Here is a 22,298-nt window from a genome sequence, read left to right as displayed (position 1 = left end):
TGCTAAACTTCCAGGTCAGTGGACAAGTGTTCTGACTGAAATGTTGGAAAATCCTTGCCAGCTAGTGACATCACTGAGCTTGATGAACCAGGGATCTGATATAAAATAATACAGTTTCCTATTTGAACAACTTTTTGGAAGTAAAAACCAAACAAAACCAATCTGGTTTTCTTAACTGTGACATCTGTCTAACTGTTAGGGTGTCTAATTTCAAGGAATGGTGTATGTGCTACTTTAAGTCATTAAAAGTTCATTTAAATCAATCCTATAGATAGAACACATGCCTCAATTATTAGCTATGTTTATAATTCTGGCTATGGAGTGTGCAATATAAATGGATCTGTGCAATATAATAACAAGTGTGATCATGACATTTCCTCACATTCTCCCAAACAGATTGTAAATTGAAGATGGCATCTATGGCTAAGAAAGCCTAGTTTCCGATTCTGTTAATGATTAACTTTATTAACAAAAAGCCCCTTCCCATTTCCTGGCAGAAAGTCTATAAAATGCTATTCTTTATCAGCTCCCGATGATAAATGTTCCTTACAGCCAAGGAAAAATGATACAAGTCTTACCATTTTTCAAAATGTGCTAATGGCAGAGGCATGGAAGGAGAGAACTGTCAAAAAGTATGATGTATCCAATTGTAGAAATACAATGTAAAAATGTTCTGTTAGACTTTTGTGATTATAACATAACATAACATAACATAACATAACATAACATAACATAACATAACATAACATAATTATATATTATATTATTATAATATATAGTAATTATAATATAATTACTGATGCTCATAAATCATTATTGCATAAAGACAGAAGCATTCATGTTGATGAGTTTCTTTTCAGCATTCTTGGACAACTAATTTTTTTAAACCCTGTGGAGTAATGATTTAGAACAGGGGTGTCAAATTCAATTTCACTGAGGGCCACATTAGGGCTGTGGTTGACCTCAGGAGGCTGGGCAGGCTTGGCCGACAGGGTGAGTGTGGCCAATTGAGTGGGCATGCCAGCTTGATGCCACTCACTGGGTGTGACCAACTGGGTGGGCGTGGCCAGTCCGATGCCCCTTCCCAAACGGCTGGCATGTTTCCCCTTCGCACTGGGTAGACCGGGCCGAAGCCATGCTGGCCCGATGTTTCCTCTTTGCATTGGGTAGACTGGGGCAAAGCAACACGGGCTAGTCCCTTACATTTTCCAGGATAGCCCTGTGGGCTGGATCCAACCACATCTCTTTCTAAACTCTTTCTAAAGGAAGAGGGAAGGGCCCCACTGAGTTCCAAAATAAAATGGGACTTTTTTCATGCCTACTATATACTGCTGCATTTAAGAGAATATGTTTCTAGAACAAGTGTTATTGCTGTTATAACATGATTTCCTTCAAGAAAGTAGGATTCTCAGTTGTCAAAATAGAAAAGCCACTGCCAAACCAATAGGAAATGAGCTTCAAAAATCTCATTTAAATATAGTTCTCTTAAGACCCAAAATAAGCATCTAAGAACATCTCATTTTACATGACAGCAGTGGTAGTTTCTTTGCTGGAGTTTACATACATCTCTGTTCATTGCTTTTGACAGAATGCATGTCCTTTGGACTTTGAAGAAGCAGGACAGAAAAAGTTTTGGTGCTTTTGAACGCTGATATTGAAGAAGATTCCTGAGTATTCCATGGTTAGACAAAAGTAAATAAATGAAATGTCGGACAAATCAACCTCAAGGTTTCATAATAAATAAACAGACTCAAATGATCATATTTTGGACATAATATTAAGATCTAGCTTCTGGAGAAATCTATAATGTTGGGACAAGTGGAAAGAAAGAGAAGATGAGGAAGAGCATTGTGGATTAATTCAATTATAACAGTGATGGATACATTATGGGAAGACCTGCACTAAGTTAAAGGCAGATCCTTCCATGGTTAATCTATTTTTCTGTTTGCAGTTCAAAGGGAAAATTGTCCTTATGTGGTTCCATTTATTTATAGTAATTGTTACTAGCACCTTACCTTTAACTAGACAACTAAAACAAACTTAATGTAAGGTGTTTAAATAAACTTTACCCTCTAAACTTCTAAAATGAATTGTGAATATTAACTCTAGAAAGATAATAAAATAAATTCTCAATGTATTATTTTTTAAATATGTTTGTATTCAATGTATTATTTTCTTACAAGCAGTCAGAAACATTTACCATCAAACTTTTGGCATGTCTTTCTGAGTGGTGATATTTAAATAATATATTAATGTGGTATAAAATGTCAGCATACATCATCACATTATGTAAATAGCACAGACAATTGTGTAGAATATTCCTTGAAAATGGAAATCTTTATGCACGCATACATCAATGTTTATGCTGAGCTTTTAACAATCACAACATAGAGATAAAGCCCAGCTTTAAAAAGTATTCCTCTAAATTTTGTATATTCACTAAAACTCCCTATCTGAGTTAGCAGCGTTTCATAACGATAGTTTAAATCAAGAAAATGTCAGATACGGTATGGTAACATCTCTCATCTTTCCTGTAAATTGCTGCTAGTGGTTTCTGAAAACACGGAAATTGCTTGCGATTGACAATGTGACACACTACAAGGATAGTTTGACTTGACTTTTGCACATTTACATAAAACTGACTTACATTATTCATGAATAGTATTCAACATTTAGACAATTATCAGAATCATTGATTTCTGAAATCCAGAGACTTCCTTTCACACCAGACTAAAATCTCTTTTTGTCCTCTTCATAAAGATCAAATTAACCTGATAGCCAAACAAATAAAAAAATATTTAACTGTTTCAAGGATTCTACTGATTTTCACCATGTCATCATACCAACACTTTTTAGAACATCCTGGATTTTTATTGAAATTGCAGTTATGAAGAAGAAAAAATAATTAGGGAGGAAATAAAACAAATTATTAATTGATACTGTGGTAATATAATCTATTGATCATTTTATCATTTTCTGTAAGGCCTTTGTATAACTAGCAATAGGTCTAGGGATATAGGCATTCTTGGTGGGGGTAGGAGTACCTTTGCTCATGAGTGTCTCATCCTGTTTTGATCTGCAAGTTTAGAAGGAACAGGAAAATAGGTAAAAGTTCAAGGTACACAGTTGTGCTTTCTCATGGGACTTTCCAGACTTTCCCATGGGACTTTCCGTGGCTGTATGATCTCATCCTAGTAAGGTAACATCTGGGACTTTCCAAGATTGTGTGTTCTCATGCTGGTGAGGTAATTCTGTTGAGGTCATTGTTTCTGAATATGCATACTGTATTTTTGCTTGTGTTTTTTCTCAATAAATACTGCTACCTGAGTTCACTCAGGGCTGGCATTTTCTCAGACATTTTCCCTGTGTCTCATTTTCGAATGTCAGACCACCACAGATACAAGAGAGTTAAAAAGAACCAAAGAGTTTGGCTGCAGTATTTGAAATCATGCAAATGTACTCATATAAACATTACCTATGTGGTCACTAAGAAATGACTCCAATTTTGATAGCACGAAATCAACTGAGAATATTTGAAATTGCAATTAGTGAATCCTATTATGACAGAATAATCTTCCCCAAACCCCAAAAACTTTAACCTTAGACTGTCTACTATTGACCTCACCCCTTTCCTAAGAGGTCTGTAGGGGGCGTGCATAAGCGCACCAACGTGCCTACCGTCCCTGTCCTATTGTTTCTCTTATTCTTTTATTTTTCTTATATGTACCCATTTCATGTATTCACAACTATGTATACACTTATACTTATTATCTTGTAAACAATTGGCAAATCAAATAAATAAATAAATAAATAAATAAATAAATAAATAAATAAATAAATAAATATATTTGTAAAGATTTAACTGATCTAAAATGTACTTGAGGAAGAGTAAAGTAATAAGAACAAAACATTAGCCCCTGATTGAATTTGCCCTCTGGATCATAGCAAGCAGCATTTTCTATAAATGGCCTTTTCTCATTTTTCCCTTGGAATACAGTCACAGCATGCTTAGAATCAGGCTATTTGAAGTTAAACAAGAACTGGGGGGAAAAAACCCACATTCCACTCACTGCAATTCTTTTTTGTCAATCTTTCTGAAGTTGTTTTTAGTAAATAAATAGAGGTTAATGTATCATTAACATTTTAGTTCAGAGCCCCTTATTTTATATATTTTAATTTAAATACATAATTTTTATATAAATATATTTCATATATTTTATAATACTGATCATATTATATTCCTGTATCAATCATTTTACTTTATGCTTGCACTGCATTTACCTACAGTATCATAATCAATAAAATTACTATGTGTTAGCAAAGCACATCATAGAAATGCTATGCTAAGCAGCATTTACTCTTGCTCTAATTTCACTTCCATTTGGACTTAACATATGTAAATTATGCCTTATATTCCAGAATCTGAAGTTACATAGCTTCCACATTTTCAGTCAATGAAATGCATGTATTACTATCAGTTCTGTTGACTACCATTCCTGTCCACCAAATTTTTTATGATGCAGAACAGAGGAAGGAATAACCTATCTTACTTCCTTTGTGCTGCAGTTATGTCTAGAAACAGGTTAAATCTGGAATTCTTTTTAAGACTGTCCATGCCAAATATTCTCAGTACTATTTTCAGTGGTCTTGAAAGGTTCTGCCCGTTCAATATATAGATGCAGATAATGTAATTTGTTGATATGAAGTTTTCTGCTTCTTTAATTTTTATTTCTTGCCTGTTCATTTCTGTCTCTGTCTCTCTCGCTTTCTGTATGTGTCTCTCTCTGTTTCTGTCTCTCTCTCTTCCCTGTTGCTTGTTAACTCTTATTGATGTTTATCATATAAATATCAAGCTACATCTTTTGCTAACTGACATGTGAATTTGCCCTGATCTGCATACAAGAATTGACTATATCAGCATGATGAGAGTAAACTGAACTGAAAAATACACACAAATTTTCCAACAGATTGTATACAGAGATCTTCACTTTATTCTTGGAGACCTTTCGTACTAGCTAGAGAAGATTAGAAAAAAGTAAACATGATATAAAATAATACATTATGAAAATTAGAACAGAAAACTACTTATATTATAAATTTTCATATGCAATCTCATAAATGTGTCATAATTTTAAACCGAAGCAAGAAGATATTTTAAAAATGTATGTATGTATTTGTGCATTTATTTTTAAATCTTATCCAATGTAACACATCAACAATAATACTTAATTTCTCTTTCCGAATTATGTTTAAGCCAATATCATCATTGCTTATTTCTAAATTTAATTAACAAATTTATGGTACTTGGGCATCTGGTCAATATTTTTCCAGACAGACAGAACCACTTTATTAATGGAACCAGGTTCCCTTGTCCTCCCCCTTTAACAACAGGCACATAGAAATAAACAATTACATTTACACAAAATTTAAAAGGGACAACCAAAATGTTAAAAGAAAAACAAAAGAAAACAAAATGCTAAAAAGAAACCTCCTTGCCAGCAATCATCACCCAGCTAAACAAGGATTAACACCAAGATTAATACCAAGACAATCAGATAGCAAAAACAGCCTAATCACGGAACTATTAAGGAAAAAACAACAACACTCCCATCAGCTCTGTCTGAGCAAGCTTCTATACATAAATAGAGACTCCATTCTCTTCTAGTACTGAAGACAGTCTGATTGCTTAGTCTGATAACAAAATGTCTGCACAAACAATTAAGCACATAGCACCAAGGACAGTTCAACTCTGAGCTACTATGTTCTCCTCTATTGGTCTCATAAACAGTATATCTTCAGTTACCAGCTTGGCTATTCCTGTCCTGTGTTTCCATGGGCTTGACTTTAGACCAGTTTAACAAAAATTAGATGGAAAAGTCTATAGAAGGGAACTTTGCTTCAATATCTTTTTTATTTATTTAATTTTTTTATTTTATTTATACAAATATTCCATCTTTCATTTGAACAGTGTGTTATCTGAGTATACATATCTTGTGCCATTACAGCTTATACATATTCATTGCTTTTACTTTAATACTCTATTCTTACATCATACTAATCTACATCATATACCTAATTCTTCTAAAATTCCCCATCTTAACATTTTTAATTCTTACCACATATTTACTATTTTATGCTAGTCTTCTCTAGTTTCTAATTTCCATATTTATTTTCCAACCATTGATAAAATAAATCCCATATCATATAATATTCAGTTTGTTCTTTTTCTTGGATTTCTAATGTTAACCTATTCATTTCTGCACAGACTAATATTTTTCTAATCACATTTTCTTCATTTGGGATCTCTTCACTTTTCTAATTTTGTGCAAATACAATTCTAGCTGCAGTTAATACATGAATAATTAAATATACATTCTCTTTGCTATAATTTTCAGGTATAATCCCCAACAGAAATATTTCAGGTTTTAAATCAATATGTTGCTATATCATCTTTTCCAACCATGTATGCATTTTTGTCCAGTATCTTCTAGCTTCTACACATGTCCACCACATATAGTAATATGTTCCTGGTGTCTGGTAATATTTCCAGCATTTAGCTGATTTATCTTTAAACATCCTTGCCAGTCTTGCCGGTGCAAAATGCCATCTATAAAACTTCTTATACAGATTTTCTTTGTATGCAGTTGACATTGTTAGTTTATAGTTTCTATCCCACAATTTCTGCCATTTATATAATTCTATAGTGTAAACAAAAAAATTGCCCATGCTATCATTGTTTCCCCATTTGTTCTTCTTCCAATTTAACAGCCAATAAATGGCTATACAATTTTTTTTTATCAATCTTTCTTCTGTTCCTGATAATATTTTATCCAATTCTGTCTGTTCTTTATAGAAACCATCTAATGTAACATCTTTTTTGTATTTAGACTGTATTTGCAAATATGAATACCAAACATGACTATCACTTGTTCATTTAGTTCTTGCTTAGTTTTGAGCTCACCGTTTTCATTTAAAATATCTTTATATCTAACAATATTTCCCATATTAATAATGTTTGGAGTGCTTCCATTGTCGAAAGCCAAACTGGAATTTTCAACTAAGGCTGTTTTTTCTCCCATGTTAACAATAAAGTGTTTCTTATATAATGTCTTTGAAAGTAACCATGTATCTTACTATTCCCATACCATAGAAAAGTATACCAACCCAATTGCAAACCATGCCCCTCCAGAATCAATAATCTTGTATTCCACAAAACAATCCATTCTTTCATCCATGTTAACACTGCTTTGCTTCAATATTTGTCTTAAGGCTATACTGTTCTTAAATACTAGGAATTTATGGAAAAGATGGTTGTCAAGATTTTCTGCTCTATAAACTGGTGGTTCCTACTGTGAGCTACTTTTGGCTGCATAATAGAATGACAAAACAATTAACAAGCTCTAACAACTTCAGGAAAGTAGATAAAAAACAGTAACAACAATATAGCCTCAAAAATAATTCAAAAATAATGAATTATTAAAGTTTTTGCCAAGCAGGCAACCAAACAAAATAATATGGAAAATAACAGCAAATATCTGCTCGGAAGAATCCCATGTTATTGCTAACAAAATGTCTGAATTGTGACAAGTCAGAAGAAACTAATCATAAAAATAATTATTTCAAGGTTTGCAGACATGGAACAAGTAAGGTTTATCTAACTACCATATAAAGATTTTCTTAGAAATTCATGTATGATGTATCTCGTCATATCAGTGGATTGCCCCAAAACATATAATAATGCTATAGCAATTGTGGAAACAGAAATTCAGAAGACCCACAATTGATCCGTAGTCATTTTTTTTCAAAATCCAATGAAATATATTAAAAAAATAGTCAGCCTGTAATTCTTTTAATTAAGAATCATTGTTCCATACCATTCAGTCAAAATATGCAACCTACCTTAGATAGACCACCTACTTCCAAATAAAAGCAGATAATGAAAACATTCCATGTGACCCAGAGAGCCGTCCAAATGGAGTACTAAGTAAAGAAAGAAAAACAGATAAAAGATTATGCTAAAAATATTATACACATGGATACTGTAAATTAAATATATAAGTACACTTCTGGGAACCACCAGGCAGGGAGTTTCCAGAAAGAATTCTGCACTCCGAAATCTGTAGAACAGCAGCCAACTGCAAATACAATATTCTTTCTTCACTGATTACACACAAAGAAAGTTAGATTAATTATTTATAGTGCTATATTAGTCTATTGATACCAATAAATTCTGACATTGATCTAACTATGCATTTCTCATGATATATTTCTGCAAAACGTGGAAGTGATTATACCACAGCCTTATTTTGCTAAGTCTCTAAAAAATGACCAAAAACCAAGAAATCTGTTAATTAAAATAAATAAATATGTGATTAATAATGTTATGAATTAAATTTTTCCAGATTATCAAATGATGGCATAAATACCTTCAGATTTTCCCTCTATCTATCTAGCACATATACAAACACATATAAAGGAAAGAAAGTAATAGGAACAAAATATATTGTTGGAAAATCATTGGTAAATTGATGAGAGCAATGAAATGACATTGCATGTATTCATTGTAGTAATTTAGAATAAAATTTACTACTATTTTACTTAGCAGCAGAAATGTTGGGCTCAATTCTGGTTGTAAATCAAGGACTATCTATAATATGAAATAAATCTCAATGTTGATTTATTAACATTCACATTATTATTTTACTTGCTGTTTCCTTTTAGCAATACATTAAATGGTCTAGAATGAGAAAACAAAATATATGGAACTAAATAGATGTTAAGGATGCAAATGTTATCTATGGATAATTCAAACATCCACAGATCAAGGAAATACAGTTATATAAAGTTACCCACTTGTACAGAAAGTTTCCTTTTTAAAGACTTACAAAACACATTGAAATGAAACCTTAATTTCAATTCCCCAAATATAAAAAAATACTATTTTTCTGCACCTTTTAAAAATGCCATAGTAATTTGAGATGAAATAAAAGATGAGAAAAAGGATGAAAGGCTTACATCAATACCAATGTAAACTTTAATAGCAGTTTTTATAAAATTCCTTAATCAAAATGCCTAACAAAATAAAATAGAAAGATTGTCTTTATACCTCATCATCCATTACTCATAAAATTCCCAGAAAGTTCTCTCATTTCCAGAGAGAGAAGTCATAAATATTCAATCTTTCCATCCAGCTAAGGCTCAACAAATTGTGAAGAAAGATAGATTTTTACATCGTTTTAGAATTCCTGATTCCTGTAATGTTAAGTTACAGAGTTCCCCAGTGTATTTATAGTTCTTATAAAAAAACCTGTGCCTATAATTATGTTATTTCACATAGCTGAAGTAAAACCCCTTGGCAATAAATAACTTAGAGTTATTTATTCTTAAGATCACTATCTCAATTGTTTTCAGGGTCAGTTATTAGTCTGCATCAATTCAAAGAGGTCTCTGATGGTTCCCATAAACACAGGAGTGTGAACTACATGGGAAAATTGCATGTAAAATATATTAAAGAGTATGAAGGAAATAAGATATGGCAAAGCAAAGAAACTAAATTATACTTCAAGGGTCTTGTTTTTCAGCAATACACTACCATATCTTTTATAAAATTGCTGGAAAGATTTTAAAGGAAAACTTCAAGAATCACTTGCCCTTATACTGAAGGCCATATACTTCTTCATATTCATATTCACAAGCATATATGTCCAATTTTTCATAGAACATCCTGATACTAATCACAAAACAATCAAAACAGCCATGATATTAAAAAAACATACTGAAAATCTGAACATTAAACAAGTATACAAGTTATACTTTTTATATAAAAAACAACTGGAAAAAGAATTGTGAATGTACTTAGAAAGTGAAAGACTACTTACCAGAACTATATACCGAGGTCTGTATTGGATGGTTCCAAACAAACCCAAAATAACAGCTATTATATGCAGGAAATTGCCAAGGATGGGAGCCCACTGGAATCCCAGAAAGTCAAAGATTTGTCTCTCCAGCGCAGCTAGCTGTAATTAAAAAAACCAAATGAATAAATTAATGTATCAGAATTAAATCACATTTTCCTTCATAGATAAAGCATTGACAAGGACTGATTCTTTTGAAAAGGACTGATATTCATTTCTTGATCCTTTATTTTTTATTGCACAAATAAATCAGATTATTACTAATTATAGCAGCAAAAATAAATATGGGTCATTGTTAGTAATGATAGTCACCTAACAGTTGGGTTGGCAATATATAAACCTGGATAGTCATTTAATACTCTTGTATCTTTAAGAGAATGTTGTAATTGTGATTGGCTGAAGTTCTTCCAACAGCCATAAGATGGAGTCAGAAACCTGGTTTGTTCTTTTTGCATTTCCTTTTTGCCTTCTGCCCGATCGTCATTCTGATTGAATTGCTGTGAGTCTTGCAACTGTTCGCAAACTCTGTTTACTGAACTTTGTTTATGATACTGGTAAAGAAAAGGACTTCGTTTTTGGATTATCCCTGGACTGATTGTATTGAATACTACCTGCTTTAACCATGTATGATTTGGACTGTTTGTTGGACTTTGTTTACCTGTTTACTGGAAGTAAAACCTACATTTTACTATTCAGTGTATCTGTGTGCTGGTTGTGCTGGTTATTCATCACCACTCTCACTATGTTTCCCTGAGTACACTCATTCTCCTAATGGGGAATACCTCAACAGTCATATCTAAAATCATGTCAGCAGATATCCACTCCTGTTCCCTTCCTCTTTGCATCTGCAAATTTGTGTCACATAATCCTACAGTGCAAATCAGTAGTCCTTTAAATCATGTGAAGCTAAATGTGAGTCCACAGGAGTGTTGCTAAAATCAATAATCAGTCACAAAACGTATACTACTATGCATGTATTCCTTGACTTTAGTGCATGACAAAAGAACTATTGTTTAAACTGCTAACAGTGTGTCTAATTTTCATATTTCTAATAGGAAAAAGATGTTTGCTCACATCTGTACTGAATGGCAATGATTTTCACATATTGACAGTTGACTAAATAAATAACACTAACAATAAGTTCATGCACAAGCTTTCATACTGGTTTCTAAACAAATGTGAATTGGGGTTATCACTAATGTGTGATTTATAAAGCATACCAATCTTCACTAGTTCAAGTGACAATTTCATGCTCTTTGATATTGATTTAAAATGTAAATGGAGGTCATCCCAAAGCAGACAGTAGCACTTGATGGCATAAATGGCTTCTGCCTGTTCTGTAGTTCTAATCTCAACATATAAATTGTGCTGCTTTAGGCTCTAGATTAAATAATTGCCAAAGTTTAACATGCTTAACAAAATAAAATATTTCAAACTTTGTGCAGAGCTGTGAATTATATTGTGTATTCTTTATACAGTATAATTTTAAGTATAATTACATGAAACTACTAAAATGTAAGCAAAGGATGATCTTTTTTTTTTTAAACAAGTTTTATTAATTTTCAAAACACACAAGTCATCATTATCCATTACATATTTAAACCTTTTTCCATTATAAATTTAACAAGTCAGATGAACTATAATTCTGTTTTAAACCATTTCCATATAAACATACAAAAACCTCTTATCCATTTTCTCTTTATTTCTCTTTACTCTTATTCCATTTTATTATTATTATTTCATCTATTTCTTTCTGACTTACCGTATTTGCCGGCGTATAAGACGACTTTTTTGCCCTGAAAAACATGCCTCCAAGTGGGGGGGTCGTCTTATACGCCGGGAGGACTCAACCCCACTTGAGCTTGAGTTGCAGCCGGGAGGGAGGCTGGGGGGGGAGCGGTGTGTGTGTGTGTGTGTGTGTGTGTGTGTGTGTGTGGCGGGTGTCACTCGCCACGCGCTGCGCAACCTTTCCCCCTCTTCCTTCCTTAGCGGTGTGGGGAGGAGAGGATTCGAAGATCCTCACGTGCAGCGTACTTTTATTTTTCTTTTTTTCTTTTTGCACGCAGGTTTTGCATGCGGGCGGCTGTAGGTTAAGGATGGGGAAGCCCCCGGGTGGGTTATCAGGTTTTACGGTGCTTCCAACATGTGCGAACGGTGGGAGAGCGGAGAAGAGAGCGAGCGAGCGCCCGCTGTGTGAAATCCTGCCGTCAAAGCAACACTGGGGAGGCAGGGTATAAATTTACCAGGTTAATGTAGCAATGGTGATTAATGCCCAGAACATTGTTTGCGGGTATTGGGGTGTGTGTGTGTGTGTGGTGGTGGTGAGGAGAGGTTGTCCTTTGAATGCGGAAAAGTAGGTGTGACCTTGTGTAGGAAAATAAAGAGATCCTTTTTAGCGTGTTTGGCTTCTTTGCCTCCCCTCGTTCGTTTTGACGTGGAGATAATGGCCTTCGGGCGGGAGGGGAAGAAAACGGTAGCTGGATCATTTCAAATTTCACTTACTCTCCTGCCTCACTTCAATATGTCTGAGCAACTCCAGATACTGGAAGACTTTTTGAATGAAAGTGTTACCTCCATTTTTTTTTTTTAAAGAGGGCCACTTGGGGAAAAAAAAAAGATTCTAAGGAATTCCTTGTTTCTTGATTAAAGAGAAGGCATTGAATATACTGTTCCTTGGCAGCCTTTTCAGTGTCCGGGTTTTTGGTGTGTGTGTGTGTGTGTGTGTGTGTGTGTGTGTGTGAGAGAGAGAGAGAGAGAGAGAGAGAGAGAGAGAGATATCAGCTGTATTGAGAAGAGAACGTTTCCTGTGTTCTCATTTTATTTACAACATATTTTACGCTTAATGGTAAGCAATGAAAAATATTTTTAAAACTCATTTCTAAACTCCATAGCTATTTGCATATTCTTGGTTCAAAATTGGATTAGCTCATTTCAAAATTGTCCAAAGCAGAAAAGTGCGTCAAAAAAAAAAAAAGTGCAAAAGTGGAAGGTGTGTGGAAGAGGGGTAGTCTTATACGGCGAGTATATAACAAACTCTATATTTTGAGTGGAAATGTTGGGGGGTCGTCTTATACGCCCAGTCGTCTTATACGCCGGCAAATACGGTAGTTACCATTATTCTCATTCTATATTTCTGCAAGGTTTCATTAATTCTCCCAAAAAAAAAAAAAAAAAAAACATATATACAAAACACACAAAACATAAAAAAAAATCTTTTTGGAAAGTAACTTGGACCCAGGTATCTCTTTCTTCATGGACTTCCACTGTATTCATGCTCATATTACATATCATTACTTATTTTATTTACCATTCTAAGTCTTCTATATTAACTTCTCCTCATATTTCACTCTTTTTAATTCTATCTTAATTAATCATCTTAATTTGAGTCATTATATTTGTATCTTTTGTCCATTCTTTATTGTACCTTTGTCTCATTCCTTATTAAAAAAAAAAGAAATTTCTCCTGAAATCACTAATCAGAGTATGATGCCTTTCTATCTCCCCACTAAATTAATCAAGTTAATCTTTAAAATAACACCCAATACCCAATCCGATTTTGCTTGGTACATTCTAACTGAATAATACATCCAGAATAATTAAATACATAGTTAAACAATAAATCTAAATATTAAAAACAAATACTATAATAAAAATTTTATAATAACATCAATACCATAAAAATTATTTGGTGACAGAATACAATGGATTGATCTTCTGAAAAGTATGTGGCAATTATGAAAATCAGTCTTAATATTTACAATATTACAATATTTACAATTATTGCAATAAATAGCACATTATTATTAAAGCAGTCATTTCAAATTTAAAATACCTTTTGATAATTTGTTAAAATAATAGGATACATTGAGAAAAAAGTATAAGCAAACAGAAAACATAGTCAGAAAAATAATGTTTAGAACATTGCTTTGAGAACTATAACCACATAAGCAATGGATTTGCACTATAGTTTCTGAGGGCATCACATGTTTCCAAATGGCATCTGTGCAACCTCAAAGTTCAATAAAATTAATTTACATTTGCTTTTTAAAAATAGTTCTAACATCTCATTAAGTCACAAGATTTTGGCATTCCTGCCTACTGCAACATTTATACTCCCTAAAGACATACATTCTTACTGGCAGAAGGGACTACCAATATTTAATTGACCACTGATCACAGACAGTTTAAGCATTCTACCCAAATAGTGGGCTTTGTTGACAACTCTTCATTTTTGTCAATGAAGGTTTTGGATTTTGGACTTGAAATGACTATTTTTACGAAATTTATACAATACTAGCTCGATACCTGTGCTTTGCTACAAAACTATGTGGTTGGGCTTATTTTGGGGGGAGGAAAATAAAGGTGGGAAATTGTGCCTCTGCCTACCAGCGTCCATAGGTATTAATCTGGCTAGTGTCCTGTTAGTGTGTGAGAGAGTTGAGGGCTGTTTGGAAACTGAAACAATACTTGCTGTGTGAGCCTAGGCGTGGTTTAGCTCATGTTTAGAGCATGTTAATAATAATATATGAAATACTAATGCTCTGATGGTCATTTCAAAAAATCCTTTCTTAGTGAGCACCCAGAAGCCAAGAGGAACACATGTGCCAAATTTCAAGTTTGTAGGCTTTAGTGTTCTGGAGATTTTGTGATGATGCATGAGTGGTATTTCACTTTTATATGTATAGAAGATTACATTGGGACAATATTAGAATGGAATGAATTGCTTACCAAATGACATTGTTACAGTAAATGAAATTTATTTTAGTCTGCAGTTTGCAAATTTAAACAAATCTCTAAGTAGTAACATAATAATTAATTTAATCTAATTGAATCAAAATTTAATTGATTCAAACTCAGCATCAAAATATAAGAGCAATGAAGGCAAATCAGATATTGCACTGGAGAATAACAGTATCTAAATGAGTTGTGCCTTCATCATCTCTCAGCTAGAGTATGAAAAAGCTGCCTTGAAGATGACCCAAAAATGTGAGCCAGCTGGGTAAGCAAAATGCTTTCCATTTGGCAAGAGCTGCTCTGGCTGCAGATAGAGTTTAAGGTGTTGGTTGTTACCTATACAGCCATGTACTGTACCACCTTATCAGATAAATGAAGGAGACAGGAGAACATCCTGCTGGTACTTGCCCCAAGAGAGATCAAGGAATAAAATCTCTCAAAAATGGCTTTCTACTTGGGAGGTCTCTCATTTTGGCATGGCTTAACCTCTGAGGACAGGGTAACTCTTATCTTCATATCTTTTAGGACGCAGTTTAAAAGCATCCTCATTTGCAGAGCTTTAGGTCAGTGAATTTTAAGAAATTGGCAAAAAAATGTAAATATTTACATTATTGTAATTCTTATGGATTTTATGAGTGTTGAAAAGTGCTGTTTATATATTATCTGAATAGTTTGAATAAATGGTATACAAATAAATCTAAATAAATACATATTTTCTTCATTAAAATATTATTTTGCTGTATTCATTCTGATGGTTTTATGAAAAAGTTAGAGGAATGATCAATCCCTGATAATGTGGTCAGAATGTACTAGTTGACACTATTTGGAAACTTATCGTCTCATGTATGCAGAAGTTTGCTGCACCTTTAGTTACCAATTAGCACAAATTTTATGTTAAGCATCCCTTAAAGCAGATTTCCCTTCTAGAATAGCAGGCAATAGAAAAGTAATTAAGTGCCTTTGAAAAAATACAGACATCATGGGATGGAAAAAGCTGAATGAAATCCTGATCATTCCCACTAGCTGAGCATTAAATTCAAACCACTTTATCATCATAACAGTAATGCTTACTATAAAATATGCTACTATATTTCCTTTCATTTATTATTTAATTATTTTTATTATTATGCATTACATTTTTTCTTGAAGCTGCAGGTGGCTTAGATTGGCATTTCCCCCTTATTTTATCCCAGTGGCCTCATAGTTCTGTTGGAATAAGAAAGCAATTAGCCCAAAATTCATTTCCATGGCTAAGAAACTCTATTCCTATGATAATAAGTTAGCTGCTCCACCATATTTGCACGTGATCAAAATTGGTCTTAAAGGATTGATAAGTTCTATAGAAATTTGGGGCATTTTGCTCCAAGAAATCCACATTCACATCTTACCTTCATCCTTCTTTCTCAGTTTTTCCCTTGATTTGTTAATTTCCTATCAATATTTATTTTCACAAATGTTATAAAGCATTGATAAGGTCTGACTGAAGAGACTTAACTCAACTTTCATGTATCTGCATCTTCCTGTAATAATTATGTATTATCCATCAATCCAAAGCACTGCTATCTAGTGTACAGATTTTCATCCAGAAAGGGAATTTCATTATCATCAGAGAGTCCATCATCTCTTCAGCGGCCTGAAGCTTGCTATGCTTGAAATAATGAATTGTCCCAAAGGAAGATTGTCATGAAGACTTTTCTATATGGAAGTCTTTCAAGTATGACAAATCAACAGCATCCAGGCTGCTGAATCAGACATAGAAAAAAACCAGTACCCTCAAAATAATAAGATCCAAATATTCTGAAAGACATTATAAACTGCACTGAACATAAAAAAAAATAGGGAAGCCTTTTTCTGGATGGTTTTTCCATTAAGTAGATGGCAAGTGTTGGGAGATAGTGACACACTGTTATGAGGTAATGTTGAGGCCAAGTGGCCTGCTCTGCAAACAATCTCCACTAAGCCTTCTGTGGAGGAGGAGGATCTTCCATTCCTAGCACTGAGGAAATAGTGAATTTTCATTTACTAATGAAAGAAAAATTATAATGTTATTTTCCTAAGGCAGCACATTTTTAATCGGCCCTATGACCTGACTTACATAAATGAATTCATTAGTTTGCGCTCCTTCACAAAATAGCCACAAAAGCAGAATAATTGGAATCATAATTGTTTTGGAAGAGTACAAAGAAATTTGAGAAGCAGTTGCATATATGAAATTATGTAGCTAGCTTATATTGGATGTTTTTATTAGCTAGTCTAGTATTCTTTTGTCAGAGTGATCAATGGGAAAAGCGCAAGTAAGGTACACCTGTTATCTCTCCAATAACCTCTATCTAGAGAAATATTAAATATAAATTGGATTAAAATACCCTTCTCAAATAATTGAATACCTTTTAAAATATTTTCAAATGTCTGTATTGCAGTGAATAATTACAAATAATTTCTGAAATCTCTTTAAATATTCAGGCATGACAGGAGCTAATTAACTATGATGACAACTGCACAAAATGAAAATCTTTTTTTTTAAATCATATGAATTAACTTAGAGAGGTTTAATTTGAATGAAAAAAAAAAGAATTAAGAACCAGTAGTTACAAATGATACCATCAGGAAACTTCCGTATATTTCAAAAGCTTTATTTTTAAAAAAATGCTTGCCATCTGAAGGATTCAGATTGAAATTTGAAATTAGTTTTAATTCTTTTGGTACATATTCCTGTTTAAGAAATTGTGTGGTTACCTGGAAAATTGAACTGGGTAATTGTATCATTTCCAATTCTTAAGTAACTGGGTAATTCTATCATTCCCAATTCTTCTTGAGTTAGGAGCTACTCACATCTTTTCCAATCAGAGAATCCAGTGGGACAAGTTATATACAGTAAGTGAGCCTTTCAAATTACAGATAGTCCTTGACTTACAACAGTTTGTTTAGTGACTGTTCAAAGTTACAATGGCACTGAAAAAAGTAACTTATGACCAGTTTTCACATGACCATTGCAGCAACCTCATGGTCATGTCATCAAAATTTGAATGCTTGGCAACTGATTCATATGACAGTTGCAGTGTCATGTGGTCATGTGATCACCTTTTGAACCTTCTGACAAGTGAAGGCAATGGGGAAGCCATAATAACTGTGTTACTAACTTAACAACTGCAGTGATTCACTTAAAACTCACTTAATAAATGTCTTGCTTCAGCAGAAATTTTGGACACAATTGTGATCATAAATTGAAGACTACTTCAACGGTAGTCTATTGCTTAACTAACTGCAATTTCTAATTCGGATCTAATGACAATAACAGTCCATTAAAATCAGACAGCAGATAATTCTCACGGGACAAGGTAGTCACAAGTTAAATATGAGTGAATAACACCAGCTGCCAGATTTACCAAAGGACCAAATTATATTTTTGGTATATTAAATTTATCTACAAATATGTTCTAAGAGTGTAAGAATATGGATAAATATCTTTTGCCTGTTTTTTTTTCCTCTCAGGCATAAACTACTTGGAAAATGAACTACTTGTAGAGGATATCATACAAAGTTCTTGTCAGTGGAGTCTCACGAGGGTCCTTGGTGCTCTCTGAGCTTGGTTGTTTTTATTTATTTCTTTATTTGTCAAACATGTAGAAGATAACAAGTATTAGTATGTACATAAACATGAACAAAGGAAGTAAATACAGATAAATGGGGACAGTAAGACATGGATGGTGGGCACGCTGGTGCACTTATGTATGCCCCCTTTAAGGACTTCTTAAGAATGGGATGAGGTCCATGGTAGGCAGTTTGAGGTTGAAGATGTGAGGGTTTGAGGCTGTAACCATGGAGTTGGTTAAGGTGTTCCAGGCATTGACCACTCTGTTGCTGAAGTTGCATTTTCTGCAATCGAGTTTGGAGCAGTTTACCTTGAGTTTGTATCAGTTGTTTGCCCATGTAATATTGTGATTTAAGTTGAAGAAGTTGTTGACAGGCAAGATGTTATAGCAGACAATTTTGTGAACGATGTTTAGATCAGACTGCAGGCGGTGCAGTTCAAGATTGTCCAAGCCCAAAATTTCAAGCCTGGAGTCATAGGGAATACTATTGTGAGTAGAGGAGTGGAGTACTCTTCTCAAGAAATACCTTTGAAGCCACTCAATCATGTTAATGTTTGATATACAGTGTGGGTTCCAGGTGGACGAGCTGTATTCGAGAATTGGTCTGGCAAAGGTCTTGTATGCCCCTGGTTAGCAATTCAATGTTACTGGAGAAGAAGCTTCATAAAATAAGGTTAACAACTCTTAATACTTTTTTGGCAATACTGTTACAGTGTTTTTTTTTGTTCAACCAAAAACGTTTTCTTGAAAATGTTTCATTATCCAAATTAGGCAACATCATTAGTGCTAATAAGAAGTAGGATTTTCTCTCTGTTCATATTCTAGTGTCTTTATTCTAAAGTTAATAATCCTTTAAGAAAGTAAAAATGAGAAAGGAAATAAATTTTTCTTTTAAGAAAAATTGCTAAGTAAATTTATGTCATAAACAAGGTAATTCTAATTTCACACAATTCAAACTATCAGATACTTCATCTTAACTGTATTGATTAAGCAGGTATTTATTCTAACTAAAGGAAGATATTTGTAGATAACTGTTACAAGTTAGAAGTGAATATTACGGTAATAGAAACTTGACTACATCCTATTACTGAATTAAATATTGTATAACAATTTCATTTTGGGGATTCCATTGATAATTATGGTGGTCTGTAATAAGGTTTCATGAGATTCTTTTAATCTTGCTAATATTATCATATCCTGCAATGCAGGCATATTCTTCCACTCTTGTGCACGTAAAGTTACCCCCTAATTGATGCATTTATTCTTATATGAATAATTTATTTGCACCTTGGTCCAATATATCAATATTACTGACATTTAACTGTGAGCTAATCTCAGTGATATAGTCATTAATATAAAGAAATGTAAATCTAAGCCACAAGTCTCTTGTGTATCATGAAAATTCTTACACCAGTAATGATTGTCTGAGGATCCTTCAAACATATTCATATTGCCCAAATAATGTTTAAAATGACACATTAATTAGCAATCTAGCAAATTTGTAAGCTAGCTATGTCTATTTGACAAATTTGTAGGCTAGCTATGTCTATATGAGATGAATAATATTGCAAATATAGAAATCCATGGGTGTCAAGTATCGGTGTCAACTTGAATGGTCAATTGGTTGCTGTATTTTATGTTTTCCCATTTTGAAGATAGTGAAAATATTTCTTCTCCTCCAGACATCTATTATTTTACCAGTTCTTCAGAATTTCTCAAAGTGATAAAATTTCAGCCAGATCATGAGCATGTTCTCTCAATATTACACAATGCAGTTTATCTGCTCTTGGCTTTAAATCATTTAAAGGATAGATATTCCTTCAATCTCAGTCTTCAATCTTGAATACCCTGTTTTTCATCATTTCTCGGTAGAATTCTTACTTTCATTAAGTGCTGTCAAGTCAATGTTGACCCTTAGAGCTACATATTTTTCTCAAAATGATATTTGCTCAACATTGCCTTTAAGGTGTTTCAATAATTCATTTACTACTGTTGCAAATCGTATAAATACTGTTGCACCTTGCTGCTGAGTACTCTCTTCTGGGTCCTTCCAGTTTTCCCAACATTATGGACTTCTTGAGAAGTCTGGGACTTCACATTCAATATTCTAGATATATCTTATATAGTTTCTAATCATTAATAGATGAATAACAATACTCACCATCGGATCCCCAACATGTTCTTCTTCTGTGCCATAATCATTCAGTGTATCCTGAAGTGGGGTGGTCTCTTTCGATCTCTCTATTTCTAACTCGGTGCTTACATTAACCAATCTTCTAGAACAGTCAGGAGTTTGCCAAACCTGAGGTCCAGGCCTCCCTCTGCCCAAAGGTGATGATACTTGAGGTATATGTGATCCTGACAGCGGTGGTATCGGGCAATTAAGTGCACGGTGTCCTGGCTTATCACAACAGAAACATCTAAACGTAGTTCTAACCCGCTGTATTTGGATAGTAGATAAGCCGCTGACTCCAGGTCTACTATAATTCCCAGCCCCGCTTCGCACAAAGGAATCACTTTTGGGCTTCAACCATCTTAGCCCTGAATCCAATTCCATTGCCATCTGATACCATTCCTGTAATGTTTTTGGTAAACCATGGTATAGACAAACTTGATGCAAATCATGATCCAGTCCCTCTTTAAACAGATGAGTCATTAATTTCTCTGGCCAGGAAGGGAGTTTTCCAGCTACGCATCTACATTCATGTACATAGTCCCGAGCAGACTATGCCTTTTTGTTTTAATGTCAATATGTCATCTGCTGTTTGGTGTCCACGGGAACCATCCTCAAAATGTGCTTGTAAATCAGCAAAGAACAAACCAATGTTGCCTAGTTCCATTGCACGTTCACGATGTAAATCCACTGCCCATTCGCTAGCCTCTCCTTCCAGGACACCTGTCACTGCCACTACCATGGCCCAATGGGAGGGGTAGTATTGTCCGTACAAATCTAAGTGATTAATCACTTGTCCAAGAAACACAGCTACCCTGTCTGCATTTCCATTAAAAGAGGCATTCAGAGGAGGGGATCTCCATCTCCCTGATTGTGGTCCTTGCCATGGGTCACCAAGCTGGTAGCACCTTGTTCCAGAAATGATAACCCACCAGAAAACCAACTCCCATCTCTAGGAGAATCTAACAACCAATCATGTGTACTAGTTGAATCAGTTTCTCTCTTCCGACCATCAGAGCAAGGTACACCTGATATTGTATAAGACCTTTTTACTCGCAGCTCAGATCGCCCTGACCTATGTTTCACATCTATATCCTGCATTCCCAGGGGACTGGAACTATACAACGGGTCACAGGCAGATACAGCACTACGTCTTCGATCCCACAAGTCCTTTGAGGGTGGCTCTACAAGCATCACATCCCCAAATTGTCTGTAATACATTTAAAGTATCACTGCTAGGCGCTGCCTACTTGCTGTCATCTAATCCAGGCCACCTCCTCACCTTCCAGTCTTGGGGCTGTTCCTGCAGATGTGGTTGCTGCTTTCTGGTATCAATGTCAGGGCTTGCTTGACTGAATGGTTCACTCAGCCTAACCTCCTTTCTCAACTTGGCTGTCTTAGGCTTTACCACTGGACTCAAAACACTGGATTCTGGCTTCTTTTGTTTCTTACCATCCTCCTGTTTCTTATCATCCTCAACCACCTCCTCTGCCATGTCAGCCTCAGCTTCGACCATTCATCCAGGTTCCGTTCCCTCTGCCATTCTTTTTTCTTTCTCCACTCTCTCAACGTATGAAGAAAAAGTGAGCACGGACTCTCTTTCAGAGCCAACTGGGTACTGGAGTATCTTGCTAATAAATCACTCTACTCACAATTGCTATGGTGAAATTTATTACAGCAGTTCCAGTCCTGATAAGCAAAAACGGTATTTCCTGAATAAAGTCAGCACTGAGAGCGTCTGCCTCTCAGTGCCTTTTAAGCTGTGCTCTAGTTCCTCCCAGCTAACAACCTGACATCCACTGCTGCATCATCTACTTCTGGGCCTCCTCCCCGTGCCTAATCTTTATTTGTATTCCTTTCTCTCCCCGTGCTATCTATCCCTTC

General features: G+C 34.4%; 1 protein-coding gene across 1 annotated transcript in view; it reads right to left on the bottom strand.

Moving 5' to 3' along the window:
* NKAIN3 (sodium/potassium transporting ATPase interacting 3) overlaps positions 1–22,298 on the bottom strand; it is a 129,613-nt gene that overhangs the window by 66,551 nt on the left and 40,764 nt on the right. Inside the window, exons 2-3 of the mRNA XM_026689360.2 lie at positions 9,879–10,016; positions 7,900–7,980 (exon numbers count right to left, since the gene is read on the bottom strand). Of these exons, the coding sequence (XP_026545145.1) occupies positions 7,900–7,980; positions 9,879–10,016 (219 nt within the window). The remainder of the gene's footprint in view (positions 1–7,899; positions 7,981–9,878; positions 10,017–22,298) is intronic.

Source organism: Notechis scutatus, chromosome 3 (assembly GCF_049901735.1).
Source record: "Notechis scutatus isolate UNSWTSFEM ecotype Mainland chromosome 3, rNotScu1.2, whole genome shotgun sequence".
NCBI classification, from domain to species: domain Eukaryota; kingdom Metazoa; phylum Chordata; class Lepidosauria; order Squamata; family Elapidae; genus Notechis; species Notechis scutatus.
This window is presented reverse-complemented; position numbering and strand designations above follow the sequence as displayed.